This window comes from Gobio gobio (genome assembly GCF_949357685.1).
Source record: "Gobio gobio genome assembly, chromosome: 12".
In the NCBI taxonomy this organism is placed as follows: domain Eukaryota; kingdom Metazoa; phylum Chordata; class Actinopteri; order Cypriniformes; family Gobionidae; genus Gobio; species Gobio gobio.
The window spans coordinates 41394035-41413854 of NC_137105.1; the positions used below are offsets into that span (position 1 = coordinate 41394035).

Here is a 19820-nt window from a genome sequence, read left to right on the forward strand (position 1 = left end):
GCAAACTCTGGATTAAACCTGAGTTGACAGAAAACGTTTATACCAAGCTTTGAGAGACCGTTGAACTTGGATTTATCTATTTTTGTCAACTCTAAACTTACTCTGAAACTCAGAGTTTGTTCAGCTAACTTTATGCAACAGGCCTCTGGTATTAAGACGTGTTTTGGTCAATCAAATCACAGGTAGATGATGCTAAATACCAGTGTAAACAAGGTTTAAAACGGTTTGAGCGTGTCCACTTTTGACCATTTCCAGAGGTTGTCGAAAACGCATTCGACCAGATTGCTTTTGTAGCGTAAACGCTCATGTGGTCAAATGCATTCGAACAGCCACAAAGTCCACCTACTCACCTAATGCATAGGCTTAAGATTATGGGACACGAGGGGCAAGAAAGGGAATTAAACTTTGTCAGCTGAAGACCCATGTTTGGTTTGAAGTCGAAAAACATAACGTTAATTGTGTTTGGTCTCTCACCATCCCTGATTTCGGTCTTGTGGCTGTCAAAGCAAAAACGAAAGCTAATGCTCTCTGTATGCTTTCTGTCGTCTCCTCCCGTGTTCATATGTAAAAGTGCGCAAGATTATTTTGTCCATTAAACTGAAAGATCTGAAAAACCCCACACATTTACCCGCCCATAGACCCTCCCCTCATAGAAATGAGGACAGAAGTGGTGGAAAGTGGACATAAGAGACAACAGGAGTAAACAGGAATGTGTCTCCCTCGTCTACTTGTGATCAGATTGACCAAAACTAAAACACAAACAAAACGAGATTAAAAAAATAAATCTTAATACCAGGTGTAAACAGAGCCAATGTTGAAAACAGTTGTTACTCGATATTCTTATATATTTTTTTTTTTTTTACGATTCTTGAACGATAGAAAGTTCAAAAGAACAGCATTTACCTACATTTACCATGTCTTTAACACTTTTGATGAATTTAATGCATTCATGCTGAATAAAAGATTTAATTTCTTCCAAAAAATGTTACTAACCACAAACTTTTGAATGGTATTTGTAATATATATAATATAAAAAACTGAAAATGATCTTAATTTCATTCCTTAAGAGACATTTGAGAAAGTATGAAGTAATGCTAAGTCTGCATATTACAACTGCGATGTCTGAATTTTGTTTACAGAAATTCTCTTTAAAATCAGCAAAACCACAAAACGGCATTTTAATGCACTCAATCTGTGATTTTTTGACCAATCATAGGAAGTATATTTGCCAAACTCTATTGCCTTCTATTTGTACCATATCCTGTAGCAACCCTGCAATTAAGCCAATTAGCTCAATTTGAGAATAAGCAACGATGACCACATCTTTGGACGATGGCTTCAACCCAAACCTTCGGGGCTGCAAATCAATAGTTCTCATCAGCAGATCCCACTATGACAATAACAAACAGCACTTTCAAGAGGGAGAGGCAGTCATGCCAGTCTCCTACAGTCTGTCCTTAACCTCCTTAGAAAAGGATATTAAATCAAATGTGACCTCCATCACCTACAACATTAACATGTCACTTCCCTTCAATCAATTTCCATTAGATTTACTATTTAAAGTGCTGTGCTACGGCTCAAAGGAGTTAGAGAGAGCTTTCCACTCGCTGACAAAATTAGAAGTCTCACTCTATCATCACAGATGCCCTATATATCCATATAAACTAAAAAATGGAGCATAATAGAAGATCAGCTGTTTAACAAAGTTCCGAGGTGAAAGCCTGGTTATGTAGCTGGGGAAGGTAAGGCTGGATATCGGCACGGATTCCTCAACTCAATCTTCGGTTTAATTCTCAGATCACAATGTAACCGCCCCTTCCATTCACTTTGAATCAAAGTTAGTGATGGTTACCAGCGTTCTGGATCCCAGACTGGAGCTTCGCAGAGACTCCAACTCTTCCGTCATCTTGGAGGCCAGAGCCTGAAGGTAGCCACGTGCATCTTTCTCGTCGCTCACCCTACAAAACACAGTCACAAATTTAGCCATTTGACTGCAACATCTATTTTAAGATTTTTTTCGCTGACTACAAATGGCTTGTGAACACTGTATAATACAGATTATAGATTATCTCACCACTGGATAATTTCAGCGATCTGTGCTTCCCAGTGTGCAACACTCTCTTTCTTTGACGCTAGATCCTGGAGCTCATCCTCCAGCTGCCTGTTCTGAGCCGTCAGCTTGTCCACAAAAGTGCAGAGCTACAGGGGAGATTTCAGGGTCAGTGTCAAGTACTGAATATTACTCCTGATACACATGAAATACGGTGTCCTACCCTGTCTGTTTCTGCAGTGAGTTTACGGTTTTCATCACTCAGGATGTTGCGTTCACGTTCATACTTCTCCTTCAGAGCACCCATGGCCTCGTCCGTCTCGGTTTGCCTGTGGATATAGAAATAGGGTTGGAATTAGTGGTCGATATGTGTGTGTGTTTTTTTTTTTTAAATGGCTGATGACAGGGCTGCATTAAAAATAAATTGTTATATTATTAAAGTTTTGATTTCATTAAAAAATATTAATTAAATTTAAAGTGAATGGGGTGGTGTTTGGTTCTATCCGTAAAATATTTCAAACACGCAATGATTCAAAAATGTTTTTGAACATTGTTCATTTCAGGGGACAGTATGTAAATGCTCCACACATTTCACTTTAAGTCAATTTTGTATTTGCTTACAGCATGCTAGGGTTGGGCCGATAAACTATATCATATCGAATCGCGATAAAATTGATGTCGATAACGATGATAAGCTCTGGACATTTTTACTCGATATGGATTACTCTAATACCCAATCACACAGCAGAAATAAACGCGACAACAGCCAGTCGGCGTGCAGCTTTTAACTTGCACATCAAAAGTACACGCTCTACTGGCAAAGAAAACTCGACACGAGAAGGAAAAAATTAGTGGAAATGGCAACGAAAGTTTAAATCAAGAAAAGTTTTCGATCTGCAAATGTCCATAATTTACCATGGATTTACTGTTGTAACACTAACTGCACCATGGTACTGTTGCAGAAATGCGGGATATTCTGGATATTACATTTATTAATGTAGACATGTATTAAAAGGAGTAATGGAAAATTATTAAAGTATTTTTTTGTGATTGAGCTATACAATTTGTGCATTTATACTAAATGTTTTTAGGCTAGGCCTACTGTTTTTCATAAAAATACCATAAGAAACCATATAGATATATTTTACTAAGGTAGTGAAAAGCTATATGTGTGGTTATCATGATCTAAATGTATGATACTATGGAAGACCAATGGTTAATTTTAATAAAACTCAGTCAGAATATTTACATTTTACCATATAAAAATGAGGTGGTTACAAATGTTATAGATGTCCATGTTTTTGTTATTGAACATAAATTTACATCTGCATCCAAATTCAAGCTACTACTACTGTCAAATGTGCATTTCTAAGAAAAACATGTAATATTATTAATACTGCAGCCTGCACTGCAAACTGTGCTGAAGATATATGCCAAAGTCAGGCAACAACCCTGTTTCATGACTAGAAAATATCACCTATTAGAACATAAAGAAATTAATTGTATTAAGACATTTATTTTGTTAAGGATGAAAAATGACTGAAAAAGTATAAGGAATTCAAAAACGTGAAGTGTTTGTCATATTCTGACAATAAAAAGTATCTTAAAAACACAATCAAAAGTCTGGTTTCTACAACTTTCACTTAGGAGCAAAATTCTGCCTTTAAATATAATATTTGACATTTATCATGATAATTATCAATATAGACTGATATTATTTTTTTTTTAATCAAGATCATTTTTTGGCCATATCGCCCAACCCTACAGCATGCATTGAAAAAATGAAGAGCTCCAGATTTATATCCTGGGAGGAGTTAATTGCATCGGTCCATATTTTAAATGAGGAGCATATTATTAAAAAGCTAATGTCCACTATACATGCAAAATGATTGAATAATAACATCACTTTAATATAATTAATATAATATAATATATAATATATAATATTAATATAATATAATATAATATAATATAATATAATATAATATAATATAATATAATATAATATAATATAATATAATATAATATAATATAATATAATATAATATAATATAATATAATTAATTTAACAATCAAAAGTTTGGGGTCAGTAAGTTAAACAAATATAGAGATTTTTATTTAGCAAGGATGCATTCAATTTGATTGAAAGTGACAAATACTCTCCAATCATCAAAGAATCCTGATAAAGTTTCAGGGTTTCTGCACAAATATTAAAGCAGCACAATGGTTTTCAACATTGATAACAATAAGTAATGTTTCCTGAGCACTACGTTAGCATATTAGAATGATTTCTAAAGGAGCATGTAACACTTAAGACTGTAATGATGCTGAAAAATACAGCTTTGCCATTACAGGAAAAAATTACATTTTAAAATGTATTAAAACAGTTATTTTAAATTATTATTTCAAATACCGACCTCAAATGTTTGAACGGTAAATGTACAGGGTAAGTAGATAAAATGTGGATTTCTCTCAAAATTAGGCCTATGCTGATAACTTCATTAAGGTTAAATATCAGCCAGATAATCAGTAGCTGGAATCGACCCTGTTGGTGCCAACCCGCAACCCGGACTGTTGACAGAGCAGCTTACCGTTCTCTCTTGGCCTTTTCCAGTTTGTCTTTGAGCACCAGCAGCTCTTTGTGCAGGGACAGATGTTGACCCTCGGAGTCATGAAGCTCCTTCCTCAGATTCTTCAGCTCTGTAGTGTGGCTGGCATCGCGTCTCACCAGCTCCTCCTCATAGAACAACACCTTCTTATCCAGCTCTGACTTCACCTTGGTGAGCTCCTGCTGAGTCTCGGAACTAAGGCTTGAGGAGCGACCTGTTCCCTGCTTCACCTGAAAAAGAATCAAACAAACAATCTAAATGAGATAAATCCTGAGACTTTAATTATTGCAGAATTATTGCAATAAAAAATATGGATTAATTGTAATCAATTTAAAGGCCTAATACCATTTACAAATAGACACGTATCAATGGAGAGCAGAGGAAGAGGAGGAGTGAGCAAGGAGGCAAAGGAGAGAGCTTCGCTTTCAAGCAGATGGAAAAAACATAAAACATAGCACGAACATCCTGCTAAAAATAACCCCACAGGATATCCTACACAAGGCAGGAGGAAAAAAGAAAGTAAGGCGAAGTTTGAGGTTAACAGGGTGGAAAGGGAGTAGAGAGGTAGAAGAAAACCCAGAGGGAAATTAATCTCAGAGAATCTGAAGAAATATATAATAGATCATATTTTGCTTAAAGGTGCAGTGTGTAAATTTTAACAGCATCTAGTGGTGAGGTTGCGAATTGCAACCGCCGAACGGTTACTTTTTCAAATAAGTAACCCAAGTTACTTTGTTCTCCCATTTATTGACTGACTCTCTCTTGTCCCAATGTTGAGAGAAATCGTAATTGCAGAGGCTTTGTGTGTTAACATGATGGTTATTGTAGTTCTAGACTAATGTGAGCAGGCATTTACTCATCTCACTTGCACAACTTGCATTACTTTTCAAAGTAACTATCCCCAACACTGGTTATTGGGCAATATTAGAGATTTTTTTAATCAGCATTAGTCAATAAAGTCTAAAGTCTTCTTTAAAATCACAATACATTTTTATTTATACAATTTTTACTTGTCAATAACAGTATTTTGTTCCCATGAGGATTCACTATTGTAAGATTTACAAGTGGGCCAAAGTCAGTAGAGAGGCAGTGTATGAATAAGTGCACTCTGACCTTGAGTGTCTCCAGCTCACTCTCCAGTTGTTTGGAGTAGACTTCACTGTGCTCTCTGAGCTTACGCTCCTTAGAGGCTTCGGCACGCGCATCCTCCAGCTGAGACTCCAGCTATCACACACACACACACAAGAAAAACAATCAATACGGAAGAAAAAAAACAAGGACTCTTAGAGACACTCATATACACCTTCAATCTTGACCTAATTTCAACTGCACACGCCCCGTGTAAAATTCAAGCACTGAAATGTCTGTAAGCCAAGTCCTTTAGTCTTCCTAACATGAAAACTTGAAAAAATTGATTTGCCCCAAGACGTTTCCGCCTAAAGTCTGTGCATGGGAGAGAGAGAAAGAAAAAAAAAGCGTATAAAAGGGGGAAGGTCTGAATCCAGCTGCAGTCAGCAGTGGGCCTGCACTGCGGTCAGTGTCGCCCATCTGGCTCGAGTTAGACACTGTGGTCCAGAGGAGGTCATGGGGTCCGTGAGGCTGGCCTGCAGGGACAGGAGGGGGCGGGAAGGGGTGTGAAGACATTCCTGCTGTTGTCTAGGGAGATCTGGAGCTGTTGAGCCTGCCTCTCTCTAGAGCGTGACTGATGAACTTCAAAAATGTGGCACATTCCAAGGCCTTGTTTTCATCTGTGCCATCAGTCAGCCCCGGGGGTGTTAAAATCATGACGATGAGTAATAAACACCCGGCGGGAGCCGGACGGCACCGATTCGGAATACCAGGATGACACATCCAGTATGGATACATCTTCCTGATTGAAAGCCCCTGGCAATTCATCTCCATTTACTTTAAAAACACACCCAACACAGTCATAACATTACAAGAGGGAGTGCGTGACCCCCTTTCAATCATGCTACTCACCTCCTTGCGGGCCTTCTCGGTTTTGCGGATGTCCTGGCGCATGGCGTCGATCTTCTGCATCACCACCTCCATCTCCTCCTCCTTGTCCCGCAGCTGCCGCGACAGACGCTGTTTCTGCGAGCGCAGCTCGGCCATGCGCTCGTTCAGCTCTGAGAACTCCTGCATGGCCAGCTTCCTCTGCTGGTGGGCGTCCTTCAGCTCCTTGGTCTGAGACTTCAGGCGATCCAGAGACTCCACCAGTTGCTGGAAAGAGAGTGCAATAGAAACGGATCAAATGGGATAGAGGTTGAAGTTATTAAAACAGATGCACGGGAACAACTGTGCGAGAGGACCAGTGGAAGGAGAGAAAAAGAAAGAGCAGCCGCGCCTGGAGAGAAAGGACTGAAAAGGAGGCTGAGTGAGAAATAGAAATCGTCAAGAGAATTGGGAGTTATGTGCTAAGAGAACGGGACACACACTCGTAAGGATGATATCAACTTGATCGAAATGAACAAACCTTACAGGAAGTATTTCGACTGAAAACAGACTTAAATGGATCTCATACACCAGCCATGCAGAGCTCCAATCGGGGCTCAGGGTCAACAGTCAAGTGGAACGGCCCGACAAATGAGATTAGCTAAAAGTGCGATATGCAGTGAGAATTTTGACCTGCCCTGTTTGAGGGGGTGATGACATTAATCTTGATGAACGAGCCCAGTGTTTATAAACTTCCTGATTGAATAAGACTGAAGAGGACATGCCATCTTCAGCGCGAGGGCAGGAGAGAGGAGGCCGTTCTCTGGTCATTATGTAATTTATTTAACAGTATATGAAAACACACAAGGTGTTCATGGGATTTTAACACCTCAGTATCACTGTACAGCAGGGTTGAGAACTGAGAACCTATTCTTATTCTGAACAGCTGTAGTTGTTTTGTTTTTTACATTTTTGTGAACCAAAACTATACAGAATGAGCAGTGTAGTCAAAACGAATCTCAAGCATGAATCAAACACAAAGCTGACAATTTACTGTTGTGTTACTTCGTTACTATGGAACTGAAGTAGTGGCAGATCTTTTCTTCTGCATTGTGATCGGAGTGTAACTGATTATCGAAAAATAACAAAAATGTAGGGTGGGCCTTTGTTCTATGAATCGGTTAATGATTGGATTTTGAGATGTGAGCTTGCAGGGACAGGCTTTTATTGGACAAAAAAAAAAAAAAAGAAAGAAAAAAAGATCAATAATATGGATTGTAAAAATGGATTCAGTGAATTTTAATCTCATGCAGACTTTAACGCATGCAAGACTTAAAGGAACACTCCACAATTTTTGAAAATGGGCTCATTTTCCAACTCCCCTAGAGTTAAACAGTTGAGTTTTACCGTTTTCGAATCCATTCAGCCGATCTCCGGGTCTAGAGGTAGCACTTTTAGCATAGCTTAGCATAGATAATTGAATCCGATTAGACCGTTAGCATCTCGCTCAAAAAAATGACCTAAGAGTTTAGATTTTTTTCCTATTTGACTAAACTTGACTCTACTGTAGTTACATCGTGTACTAAGACGAATAAATATATTCTCTCATTCATACGTAATAATCAAGGAACTTTGCTGCCGTACCATGTGTGCAGCAGGCGCAATATTACGCAGCGCCTGAAAATAGGCTAACTTCCGTCAACATAACCAACGTGACAACCTGCTTGCACAGGGAGCGTGCTGGGGACTATTTTCAGGTGCTGCGTAATATCATTGCACCTGCTGTACCCATCGAAACTCTTTGGTCATTTTTTTTAGCGAGATGCTAACGGTCTAATCGGATTCAATGATCTATGCTAAGCTATGCTAAAAATGCTACCGCCAGACCCGGAGATCGGCTGAATGGATTCGAAAACAGTAAAACTCAACTGTTTAAACTCTAGGGGAGTTGGAAAATTAGCCTATTTTCAAAAATAGTGACGTGTTCCTTTAAGTCTTGCATGCATTAAAGTCTGCATGATATTAAAATTCACTAAATCCATTTTTACAATCAATATTATTGATCTTTTTTTTTTTTTACTTTTTTGGGGGAAAAATTGATTTTTCATCAAAAATAGTGGCGTGTTCCTTTAAATCAGTGTAGTTAGTGGCTGGTTGTTCATTTGACAATGTAATTAACAATACTAAAAATCACAAAAAAAACGTTTGCAATATTCAATGCATCTCATCTCTTCATCGCATTTAATTTAATTCTTTTTCCAAAAATTTCTTCCATAAAGTACAAAAATAATTGTTGATGGAAAAGCTATAGGGAACTGGAATCATAAAGAAGAAGCAGAAATATTACATTTCCATCTTCCCATCTAGAAAAGAATTTGATCGAATGTTTAGGGGGCTGAATTTATGAGCATAATTTATCTTCCTATAAGAAAGCAGCTCTTGCACACAGTAATACCTACACACATACATCTTGGCTGGTAATTCAACTCTCTAGTCAATCATACCTTATGGATATCCTCTTTCTCCAGCTTGAGGGCTTTGACTTGCTTGTCCAGGGCCTTTAGTTTGCCGGAGGAACTTTCAAAGTCCTGTCGAAGAGTCACTGCCTCCTCAAGCTGGTGCTCCAGCCTATCAGAGTCTGAGGAGGGACAAGACACTTAGAGTTAGCAGGATGTGATTAATTAGCTGACACAAATGAACAGCCAAATAATCAAATAATAAAATTCTGATAAGTGGAAAAGGTGATGACTCATAATCGTAATATTCTTATCGAAGCACTTTTCTATGCGTTATCTTAGTTAATCTATGACGTAGGCGTGTGCAGTGCTTTGACTCATAAGTTAACAGACTTTATCATATCATATATCCATTGACAATGATTGAGAGAGCCATTACCTGCTAGTTTCTTTTTGAGGCGATCGATTTCCTCATTGAGTTTTTTAATCTCTTTATCACGACCAAGCGTGCCGGCCCCACGCCCAGAGCCATGGAGGGAAATAACAGCCTGAGTGGATTCTAGGAAATCATGTGTGGAACAAACAATCATTATATACTCAGAATACAATTTACGGATGCATTTACAAAAATGAAACAGAACTACTAACACTACTAGATGTTATTACAAGGGCTTAAAGTGATAGTTCACCCTAAAATGATTTAATCATTTACTCGCCCTCATGGTGTTCACAAACACACAAGACTTCTGATCGTCCTCAAAACACAAATTAAGATATTTTAATGAATTCTGAGAGATTTCTGGGTTTCCATTGAAAGTCCAATTAACCAAAACATTGATCCTTCAAAAAGTTCGTTAAGACATTGTAAAAGAATTGAACGGTATAATCCAAGTCTCCTGAAGATAAATAATTGCTTTATAAATGGTTTTATGATAACTTTTTGAACCATCAATGTTTTGGTGGCACATATTTTTCGATGGAGGGACAGAAAAATACCTAAAAAATATCTTAATTTGTGTTTTAAAGATAAACAAAAGTCTTTTGGGTTTAGAATTATGTGATGGCGAGTAATTAATAACAGAATTTTCATTTTTGGGTGAACAAACCTTTTAAGGGATAGTTCACCCAAAAATGAAAAATCTGTCATTAATTACTCATCCTCATGTTGTTCCAAACCCGTAAGACTTTGTTCATCTTCGGGACACAAATAATCTCATAAATCTGAGAGCTTTCTGACCCTCCATTGGCAGCTACGCAACTACCACTTTGACGCTTCAAAAAGTTTATAAAGAGATGATAAAATGAATCCATATGAATTGAGCGGTTTAGTCAACATTTTCTGAAGAGACACGATCGCACTATATTATGGCCTGATTGAATTTAGGATTTTATTCTCATATAAACATTGATCAGCGAACAGAAACAGAAACTCAACCACGTAACATGAGAACGAACCTCATTGGTTCTTGCAGAAGGTCAAATGTCCTGTGTAACACATGAGAATGAACCTCATTGGTTCTGGCGGAAGCGCAAATGTGCTGTGTAACACGAGAATGAACCTCTTTGGTTCTTGCGGAAGCCCACGTGCTGCGTAACATGAGAATGAACCTCATTGGTTCTTGCGGAAGCCCACATGTGCTGCGTAACATGAGAATGAACCTCATTGGTTCTTGCGGAAGCCCACATGTGCTGCGTAACATGAGAATGAACCTCATTGGTTCTTGCGGAAGCCCACATGTGCTGTGTAACATGAGAATGAACCTCATTGGTTCTTACAGAAGCTCGAATGTGCTGTGTAATGCTGCGTTCACACCGAACGCAAATTGAGTGTCAAATTCGGTTTATCGAGTCTAGTTGGACGCTTGAACATTGAGTCCACTTGTGCGTCCAAAGCGCATTGGACGAGCATATAAAGCGAGCGTTTGAAGCGAAATAGCTACGTATGACTGCTCACTGCCAATATCAGTCGTTCCTCCATGTTGAATAACTCCGGGCGGGCCTGCCCCCATTTATCACGTCACTTCACCATGTGAAAGCAGCAAGCAGGCTCCTGATTGGTTAGAGCGACGCAAACAGATGCCAAAGTTCAGATTTTTCAACCCGGGCGTCAAACAGCACAAAAAAGCACCAAATAAATGCACAAAAAAAATGCACAAAAAGCACCAAATAAAATCACTCGTGCGTATCGCCTCTTTTGCCTCTTTGGTGCAAATGAAACCATCTCTTAATGAACTTTTTTCAGTTGTATAGCATGTATAGACTATGGAGGGACAGAAATCTCTCAGATTTCGTCAAAAGATCTTAATTTGTGTTCCGAAGATGCAGGAAAGTCTCATGAGTTTGTAAGAGGGTGAGTAATTAAATGACAGAATTACCTGAAATGACCTTTAATGTTGTCTTTAGATATCAGGTTATTTATTACCCTGCAGTTTACGGTTGAGCTCCTGTTTCTCCTGCTCTAGGCAGCGAATCCTCTTTTCAAAGGCCTCCACCTGCAGACCCCCATCTGGGAGATCCTCCCCGGCGCCTCCATCCACCAGTGCCACCCTCCTCACAATGCCACGGTCTGAGAAACAGCTTTCAGTGGTGTAGGTGAAGCCCACAAAGGGTAAGTGCTGCCCGGTGAAACCCGTGTGAGATACTGGGGGAGCAATGTCCTGCAAGGTGGAAACGGAAGAAGTCAAAGGTCAAATACGTACAAGCGAGTATAATCAAGGCTTCAGGTTCTTGATGTAGTACGTAACAAAATAACTTTTCCTTAAACAATACAAGTTAAGAGTTAAACCAACCGGGTTTTTCAGGACATCATCGTCTACATCAAAGTTGGAGGTGTCTGAGGGAGAGCTGACGTCAGGGATGTACGGGGCCTCTGTGTTGCGGATGTTCTCCCAGTCGATGCCGGAAAAGAAGGGGTGCTTCTTGAACTCCTCGATGCCTTGCTGACCCAACCGACGCTCTCTACTGCAGATCAACCGCTGAATCAGATCTTTTGCATCCTCGGACACATCCGTGATGTGGGATGGGAACTGGAAACGCTCCTAAATAGTGCAAATTAGACCCGTTTACATTCAACATCATTCTGTCCAGATTTTTAAGGAACCAAACCATAGACCATTGAAAAGAATTATACTACTCTGAGTGGTGGTTTAGGGGTGACCAGACGTCCCGATAAAATTTGTGCAGTCCTGATTTTATGCGTCCCAACGGAGTTACAGGCGGGATGTTATTTGTCAGGATAATTACCTTGAGCTTTATTTTTTATTGGCTATAAACTGATTCACTGTGGTTCATGCTTTTTCTATAATGAGAACATGTAAATGCAAATGTGTGACTGTATATGGGTCAGTGGTGGGGAACATGTAAACAAATACCAAAAATACACAATGATGAAGCATCTCACCTCGTGGTTCATGATCTTCCCGTAGGTCTCCACCAAGGATTCGGCGTAGAAGGGCGTCTCGCCATAAAGCATCTCATACATGCAGACTCCTAGAGACCACCAGTCACACTCCGGCCCGTATTTCCCCATGCCGTCCTCCATGGCCTGCAGGATCTCTGGAGAGATGTAGTCTGGTGTTCCCACAGCCACTGACGACTGGACCTGCACAGGGAATGACAGGAAGTAAAATCACAAATGAGGCTGGATAGGTCTTCATTTGCAATTAAATGCGATAAGAGTACATATACACTACTGTTCAAAGGTTTGGTGTCAGTAAGATTATGTTTTGAAAGAAAGATACATTAAATTGGTCAAAAAGTGAAAACAACATCTATACAGTTATTAATGAAGATTATTCTTAATATAATGAAGATATTTCTTTGATGAATTCAAGAGAACAACAAGTACTGTGGTTTTCACAAAAATATCATGCAGCATAACAGCTTTCAACATTGTCAAATCATCATATTAGAGACTAGCTTCAGAAGAATAAATTACATTTTAAAATATATTAAATTAGAAAAGTTTATTAATTTTAATTTTAATGTAATATTTCACAGTATTACTATTTTTTACAGTATCTTTGATTAATTAAATGCAGCCTTGGTGAGCATAAACCTATGCTGAGACTTTTGAATGATAGTGTACTCTAAATGAGTTATAGACACATTAACATGAATTGCACAATAACAATCCTATTAAGAACAATCTAGATGCATAATACTCACCAAGCCAAATCTTGCTAAATCTTGCTCTTAAAACATGAGCATACAAAACACGTCTTGACCTCCGGTTATTTTTGTAAAATGTTTAATTTCTGAGAAGAAAAAGACTGTCTACTGAAGATATTGAGAGAATTATATTGCCTTAAAGCAATATATAACCTAATTTTTTAATAATAATAATTTTTCTTTTACAGTACAACTGTAAAATTATAATACCAATATTTAAATGAGTGTGTGGAGCAGCATTTACAGAGTCGCTCTGAGACATTGAAAACACTGGATCATGAGCTGTACAGTGTAAAAGAACACAGTGCAGCGCTTCAATGTTAAACATTTAATTCAATAAAGGATTAGTTCAAAATTTTCAAAACATCAAAATAAAAATTCTGATATTTTACTCACCCCCATTTCATCCAAGATGTTCATGTCTTTCTTTCTTCAGTCGAAAAGAAATTAAGTTTTTCTCAAAAGACATTCCACGATTTTTCTCCACATCATAGACTTCAATGGCAGTTATTTAAAAAAAAAAAAAAACATCTACTTTTTAACCTAAATTGCTCATCTAGCGTGTGATTACGTAATCCCGTCGGAAAGGTCACACTAGACGTAGGCAGAAGTACCGCCGCCGTGTTTACAAAGTGCACATGCGAAGACTAATACAAACGTCTTTTAGCAACAAAAAAAAACAGGTAAAATAACGATGTCGGACGATTTAGAAGTTGAAGATGGAGTATTTTTTGGTAAAGGGCATTTGTATTAGTCTTCGCACGTTCTCTTGTGGTGGTACTTCCGTCTACGTCTAGAGTGACCTTTCCGATGTGATTACGCAATCCATGACGAGCCACAGAGCAGTGCAAGATGAGCAATTAAGGTTAAAAAGTATATCCATTTAAAAATTAAAAAAAACATTTTTTACATTGACCAATGGTTTCACTAGATAAGACCCTATTCCTCGCCTGGGATCGGGCAGAGCTTCTGAAGCCCTTTGAAACTGCATTGATTTGGACCTTCAACATTTTGGTTGCCATTGAGGTCCATTGTGTGGAGAAAAATCCTGGAATGTTTTCCTCAAAAAACGTAATTTCTTTTCGACTGAAGAAAGAAAGACACGAACACCTTAGATGAAATCGGGGTGAGTAAAATATCACAAAATGTACATTTTGAAGTGACCTATCCTTTAATTGAATTGCAGCTTTTGAGATTTGCTAATCGCACTAACCCATATCACGATTTGGGTTTTATTTCGATTAATCGTGCAGCCCTACAATCTCTACTCAATATCAAAATATACAGGGATCTGCTCAGTTGGTGGAACAGCACATGTCCGGCTGGAAAACTAGCAGTAGATAAAAGCTGTTTTGGCCTTGGTCTTGTTATCAGTGCACTATGGTGACTCATCAGTCTGTAAGCCAGAGGGGTGGGCAGCGACGGGCCTTTCTAATTAGTCCTCCCCATCAAGGGCAGCAGGGCCAAAAGCAGCTCTATTAATGTCAGAAGCAGATAGAGGAGACGGTAGGGGCAGTGCTTTCGCTGAACAGATGGAGACCACCCTGCAAGGATGACAAGCAGGCTCTGGTTTTAGAGCGACACTGGAGTTCAAAGTTGCGACCTTCATCACGTACTCACCGTGCCATCCTGCATCATCTTCAGACAGGAGCCGAAGTCAGCGAGACGGATGTGACCGTTCATGTCCAGTAGCACGTTATCTGGTTTTATGTCCCTGGAACAGAAAACGCAACATTTAAGAATGAAATAATTCCAAGAATTGAATCGTTCTCAAACCGTTTAACTTCAGGATCCAACTCTGCACCAAAATGTTTAGCACACAAAAATGGCATTAAAGTCATTATTAATTAAACGAACCACTAATATGTAAAAGTACTAACATAACAAGGACTGAATAGAAAAATCTACAATTTCGGCTTCTAAAATGTCTCTTGGATTTCAGTGGTTTCATGCTCTCAGTAGTTACACAAACACAATGTGGTCAGCACAAACCATGTGTATCCTCATTGCATGTTAACTTGTATTATAATAAAGTCTGGGTTGTATCATTTTTCTTTTAAACCATTAACCACAGGTTTGTTTTTTTAGGATGAGAGGATATCACGGAGCATCCCCATATATATATGGGGATGCACCGAATCCAGATTTTTGGTGTTTGGCCAAATACCGAATCCACTGGTTAAGATTCTGCCGAATCCGAAACCAAATACTGAATCCTACTCCCATCCTCAGTTTCTATTAATCACAGTAAACACATTCATGAAGTAAACAACGTCCACAGCAGCAGTGTATTTTTTATTAAATTTTAGGATGACTGTCCTTCCTTTTTTTTGCATTTTGGCTGAAAGTACTGCCAAACAATACGTTTTCTGTTCACGAGTTCCATTTTCACTTTCTCACAGCCTACTGCATTCGAACAGTCCACCTAGTAAACACGGCGGCATCATTACGTTTCGACCAGTGGAGCGTGTGTAGTGCAAGGGTTCGGCAAAACCGAACCCCGTCAAAAAGCCCGATATTCGGTTGATTTGGTGCATCCCTAATATAAATATATTTTAACAAAATAAGAGGGATCATATATAGAGATGCTATTTTTTTATTTAGTACTGTCCTGAAAAAGATATTTTACATAAAAGATGTTTACATATAGTCCATGTGTACCCTTGATTCTTAATACTGTGTGTCGTTATCGGGATGACCCATGGTGGATTTTTTTGTTTTTTTGGGATGGTTGTTCATGAGTCCCTTGTTTGTCCTGTGCAGTTAAACGGTCCAATGTTCTTTAGAAAAAAATACTCCAGGCCCCACAAATTCTTTGGTTTTCCAGCTTCTTTTGCATATTTGAACCCCAATGATTTTGAGATCCATCTTTATACAATGAGGACAACTGGTGGACTCATACGCAACTATTACAAAAGGATCAAACATTCACTGATACTCCAGAAGGAAACACAATGCATTTAGAACCAGGGGGTGTAAACTTTTTGAATTTGAAAATAAATTGTACTTATTTTGTCTTCTAGGAAACATGCAAGTACATTCTGTAGCTTCTGAAGGGCAGTACTAAATGAAAAATATGATCTTTAAACAAAAGAAAAATGTACAAATTTTCAACCTGTTCAAATGTTTTCACCCCCGGCTCTTAATTCATTGTGCTTCCTTCTGGAGCATCAGTAAATGTCTCAACCCACAGCTATAAAGATGGCTCTGACAGAGGAAAAAGAAAACAAAAAAACATTGCATTCGGCGCCGTTCATCACACAGCTGACGCAGCCCTGCACTGAGGTGTTATTACTCCAGTGGGCAACCCACCCTGACAGCAGCTCTCCAGGGTGGCTGTTTCTCCATGCCCAGCCATGCCCTGCTCTCCATGTAAACAGCCTGCCTTTGTTCACCCTCCCCCTTTCACACACACTCAGTCCCTGTCTCTCGATGACTGGGCCACACACACAGTGCCCCTCTGATTCACAGCCCTGGCACCATGGCGAGCACAGCGGGTACAGAGTAAACATGGTGTCAAAACTCATCACACACACAAACCACACCATTCACAACCTCACTGGGTGTCAGTATAAGCAAGAAGGGTTGTACCGTGGACACACGTGTTTACGAGTGCTATCAGGGCAAGTCTAAAAGGCTGCTGTGGGAGTGGAGTTAAAGGGGTAGTTTTTCCATAAATAATATCAAATAAAGTCATCATTAACCTCATGTCATTACAAACCTGCTTGACTTTCTTTCATCAGTGAAACACAAAAGGAGAATGTTCAAGCTGTTATTTTCCATACAATGAAAATGGAAGGGGATTGGAAACATGCAGAGCAGCATTCACTGTCAACTGAGGTGCGACTTGATCCCAAGTAAAATGTATACGCTTCACTCTGAAACACGCAGTGCATATATTTATTTAATTAAATTGCCGCCTTCACAATTTGATAATCACAGTGGTGGAAGTTTTGATTTTTTTTAAATCATCCATCCATCCATCCATCCATCCATCCATCCATCCATCCATCTTCTTCCGCTTATCCGGGGCCGGGTCGCGGGGGCAGCAGTCTAAGCAGAGATGCCCAGACTTCCCTCTCCCTAGACACTTCTTCCAGCTCTTCCGGGGGGACACCGAGGCGTTCCAAAGGCAGCCGGGAGACATAGTCCCTCCAGCGTGTCCTTGGTCTTCCCCGGGGCCTCCTCCCGGTTGGACATGCCCGAAACACCTTCCCGGGAAGGCGTTCAGGAGGCATCCGGAACAGATGCCCGAGCCACCTCAGCTGTCCCCTCTCGATGTGGAGGAGCAGCGGCTCTACTCCGAGTTCCTCCCGAGTGACTGAGCTTCTCACCCTATCTCTAAGGGAGCGCCCAGCCACCCTGCGGAGAAAACTCATTTCGGCCGCCTGTATCCGGGATCTTGTCCTTTCGGTCATGACCCAAAGCTCATGACCATAGGTGAGAGTAGGAACGTAGATTGACCGGTAAATCGAGAGCTTCGCCTTACGGCTTAGCTCTTTCTTCACCACGACAGACCGGTACATCGACCGCATTACTGCAGAAGCTGCACCGATCCGTCTGTCAATCTCCCGTTCCATCCTCCCCTCACTCCCCTCAACAAGACCCCTAGATACTTGAACTCCTCCACTTGGGGCAGGAACTCTCCACCAACCTGAAGTGGGCAAGCCACCCTTTTCTGACTGAGGACCATGGCCTCGGATTTGGAGGTGCTGATCCCCATCCCAGCTGCTTCACACTCTGCTGCAAACCGTCCCAGTGCATGCTGAAGGTCCTGGTTAGAAGGGGCCAACACGACAACGTCATCCGCAAAGAGCAGAGACGAAACCGTGTGGTCCCCAAACCTGACACCCTCCGGCCCTTGGCTGCGCCTAGAAATTCTGTCCATAAAAATTATGAACAGAACCAGCGACAAAGGGCAGCCCTGCCGGAGTCCAACATGCACCGGGAACAAGTCTGACTTACTGCCGGCAATGCGGACCAAACTCCTGCTTCGGTCATACAGGGACCGGACAGCCCTCAGCAAAGGACCCCGGACCCCATATTCCCCCAGCACCCTCCACAGGGCGCCGCGAGGGACACAGTCGAAAGCCTTCTCCAAATCCACAAAACAAATGTGGACTGGTTGGGCAAACTCCCATGAACCCTCTAGCACCCTGTAGAGGGTATAGAGCTGGTCCAGTGTTCCACGACCAGGACGAAAACCACACTGTTCCTCCTGAATCCGAGGTTCCACTATCGGCCGAATTCTCCTCTCCAGTACCCTGGCATAGACTTTCCCGGGGAGGCTGAGAAGTGTGATCCCCCTATAGTTGGAACACACCCTCCGGTCCCCCTTTTTAAAAAGAGGAACCACCACCCCGGTCTGCCATCCCAGAGGCACTGTCCCCGACCGCCACGCGATGCTGCAGAGGCGTGTCAGCCAAGACAGCCCCACAACATCCAGAGACTTGAGGTACTCAGGGCGGATCTCATCCACCCCCGGTGCCTTGCCACCGAGGAGTTTCTTGACCACCTCGGTGACTTCAGCTTGGGTGATGGACGAGTCCTCCTCTGAGCCCCCAGCCTCTGCTTCCTCAATGGAAGACGTGACGGCGGGATTGAGGAGATCCTCGAAGTATTCCTTCCACCGTCCGACAACATCCCCAGTTGAGGTCAACAGCCGCCCATCGCCACTGTAAACAGTGTTGATAGGGCACTGCTTCCCCCTCCTGAGGCGCCGGACGGTTTGCCAGAATCTCTTCGAGGCCAGCCGATAGTCCTTTTCCATGGCCTCACCGAACTCCTCCCAGGCCCGAGTTTTTGCCTCCACGACCACCCGGGCTGCAGTCCGTTTAGCCTGTCGGTACCTGTCAGCTGCCTCAGGAGTCCCACAAGCCAGCCAGGCCCGATAGGACTCCTTCTTCAGCTTGACGGCATCCCTTACTTCCGGTGTCCACCACCGGGTTCGGGGATTGCCGCCTCGACAGGCACCGGAGACCTTGCGTCCACAGCTCCGAGCAGCCGCTTTGACAATGGAGGTGGAGAACATGGTCCACTCGGACTCAATATCTCCAGCCTCCCTCGGGATCCGGTCGAAGCTCTGCCGGAGGCAGGAGTTGAAGATCTCTCTGACAGGAGACTCGGCCAAACGTTCCCAGCAGACCCTCACAGTACGTTTGGGTCTACCGAGTCTATCCAGCTTCCTCCCCCGCCATCGGATCCAACTCACCACCAGGTGGTGATCAGTTGACAGCTCCGCCCCTCTCTTCACCCGAGTGTCCAAGACATACGGCCGCAGATCAGATGAAACGACCACAAAGTCGATCATTGACCTACGACCTAGGGTGTCCTGGTGCCATGTGCACTGATGGACACCCTTATGCTTGAACATGGTGTTCGTTATGGACAAACTGTAACTAGCACAGAAGTCCAATAACTGAACACCACTCGGGTTCAGATCAGGGGGGCCGTTCCTCCCAATCACGCCCCTCCAGGTTTCACTGTCATTGCCCACGTGGGCGTTGAAGTCCCCCAGTAGAACGACGGAGTCCCCAGTCGGAGCACTCTCCAGCACCCCTCCCAGGGACACCAAGAAGGTCGGGTACTCTGCACTGCTGT

General features: G+C 41.5%; 1 protein-coding gene across 2 annotated transcripts in view; it reads right to left on the reverse strand.

Moving 5' to 3' along the window:
* Window positions 1–19820, reverse strand: part of cdc42bpb (CDC42 binding protein kinase beta (DMPK-like)) — a 110274-nt gene that overhangs the window by 30916 nt on the left and 59538 nt on the right. For both annotated transcript variants that reach the window (XM_079831367.1, XM_079831366.1), the window contains exons 6-17: window positions 14841–14934; window positions 12451–12651; window positions 11840–12088; window positions 11473–11707; window positions 9490–9609; window positions 9099–9232; window positions 6640–6882; window positions 5773–5883; window positions 4642–4889; window positions 2274–2379; window positions 2075–2199; window positions 1853–1958 (exon numbers count right to left, since the gene is read on the reverse strand). In XM_079831367.1, coding sequence (XP_079687493.1) covers window positions 1853–1958; window positions 2075–2199; window positions 2274–2379; window positions 4642–4889; window positions 5773–5883; window positions 6640–6882; window positions 9099–9232; window positions 9490–9609; window positions 11473–11707; window positions 11840–12088; window positions 12451–12651; window positions 14841–14934 — 1972 coding nt within the window. The remainder of the gene's footprint in view (window positions 1–1852; window positions 1959–2074; window positions 2200–2273; window positions 2380–4641; window positions 4890–5772; window positions 5884–6639; window positions 6883–9098; window positions 9233–9489; window positions 9610–11472; window positions 11708–11839; window positions 12089–12450; window positions 12652–14840; window positions 14935–19820) is intronic.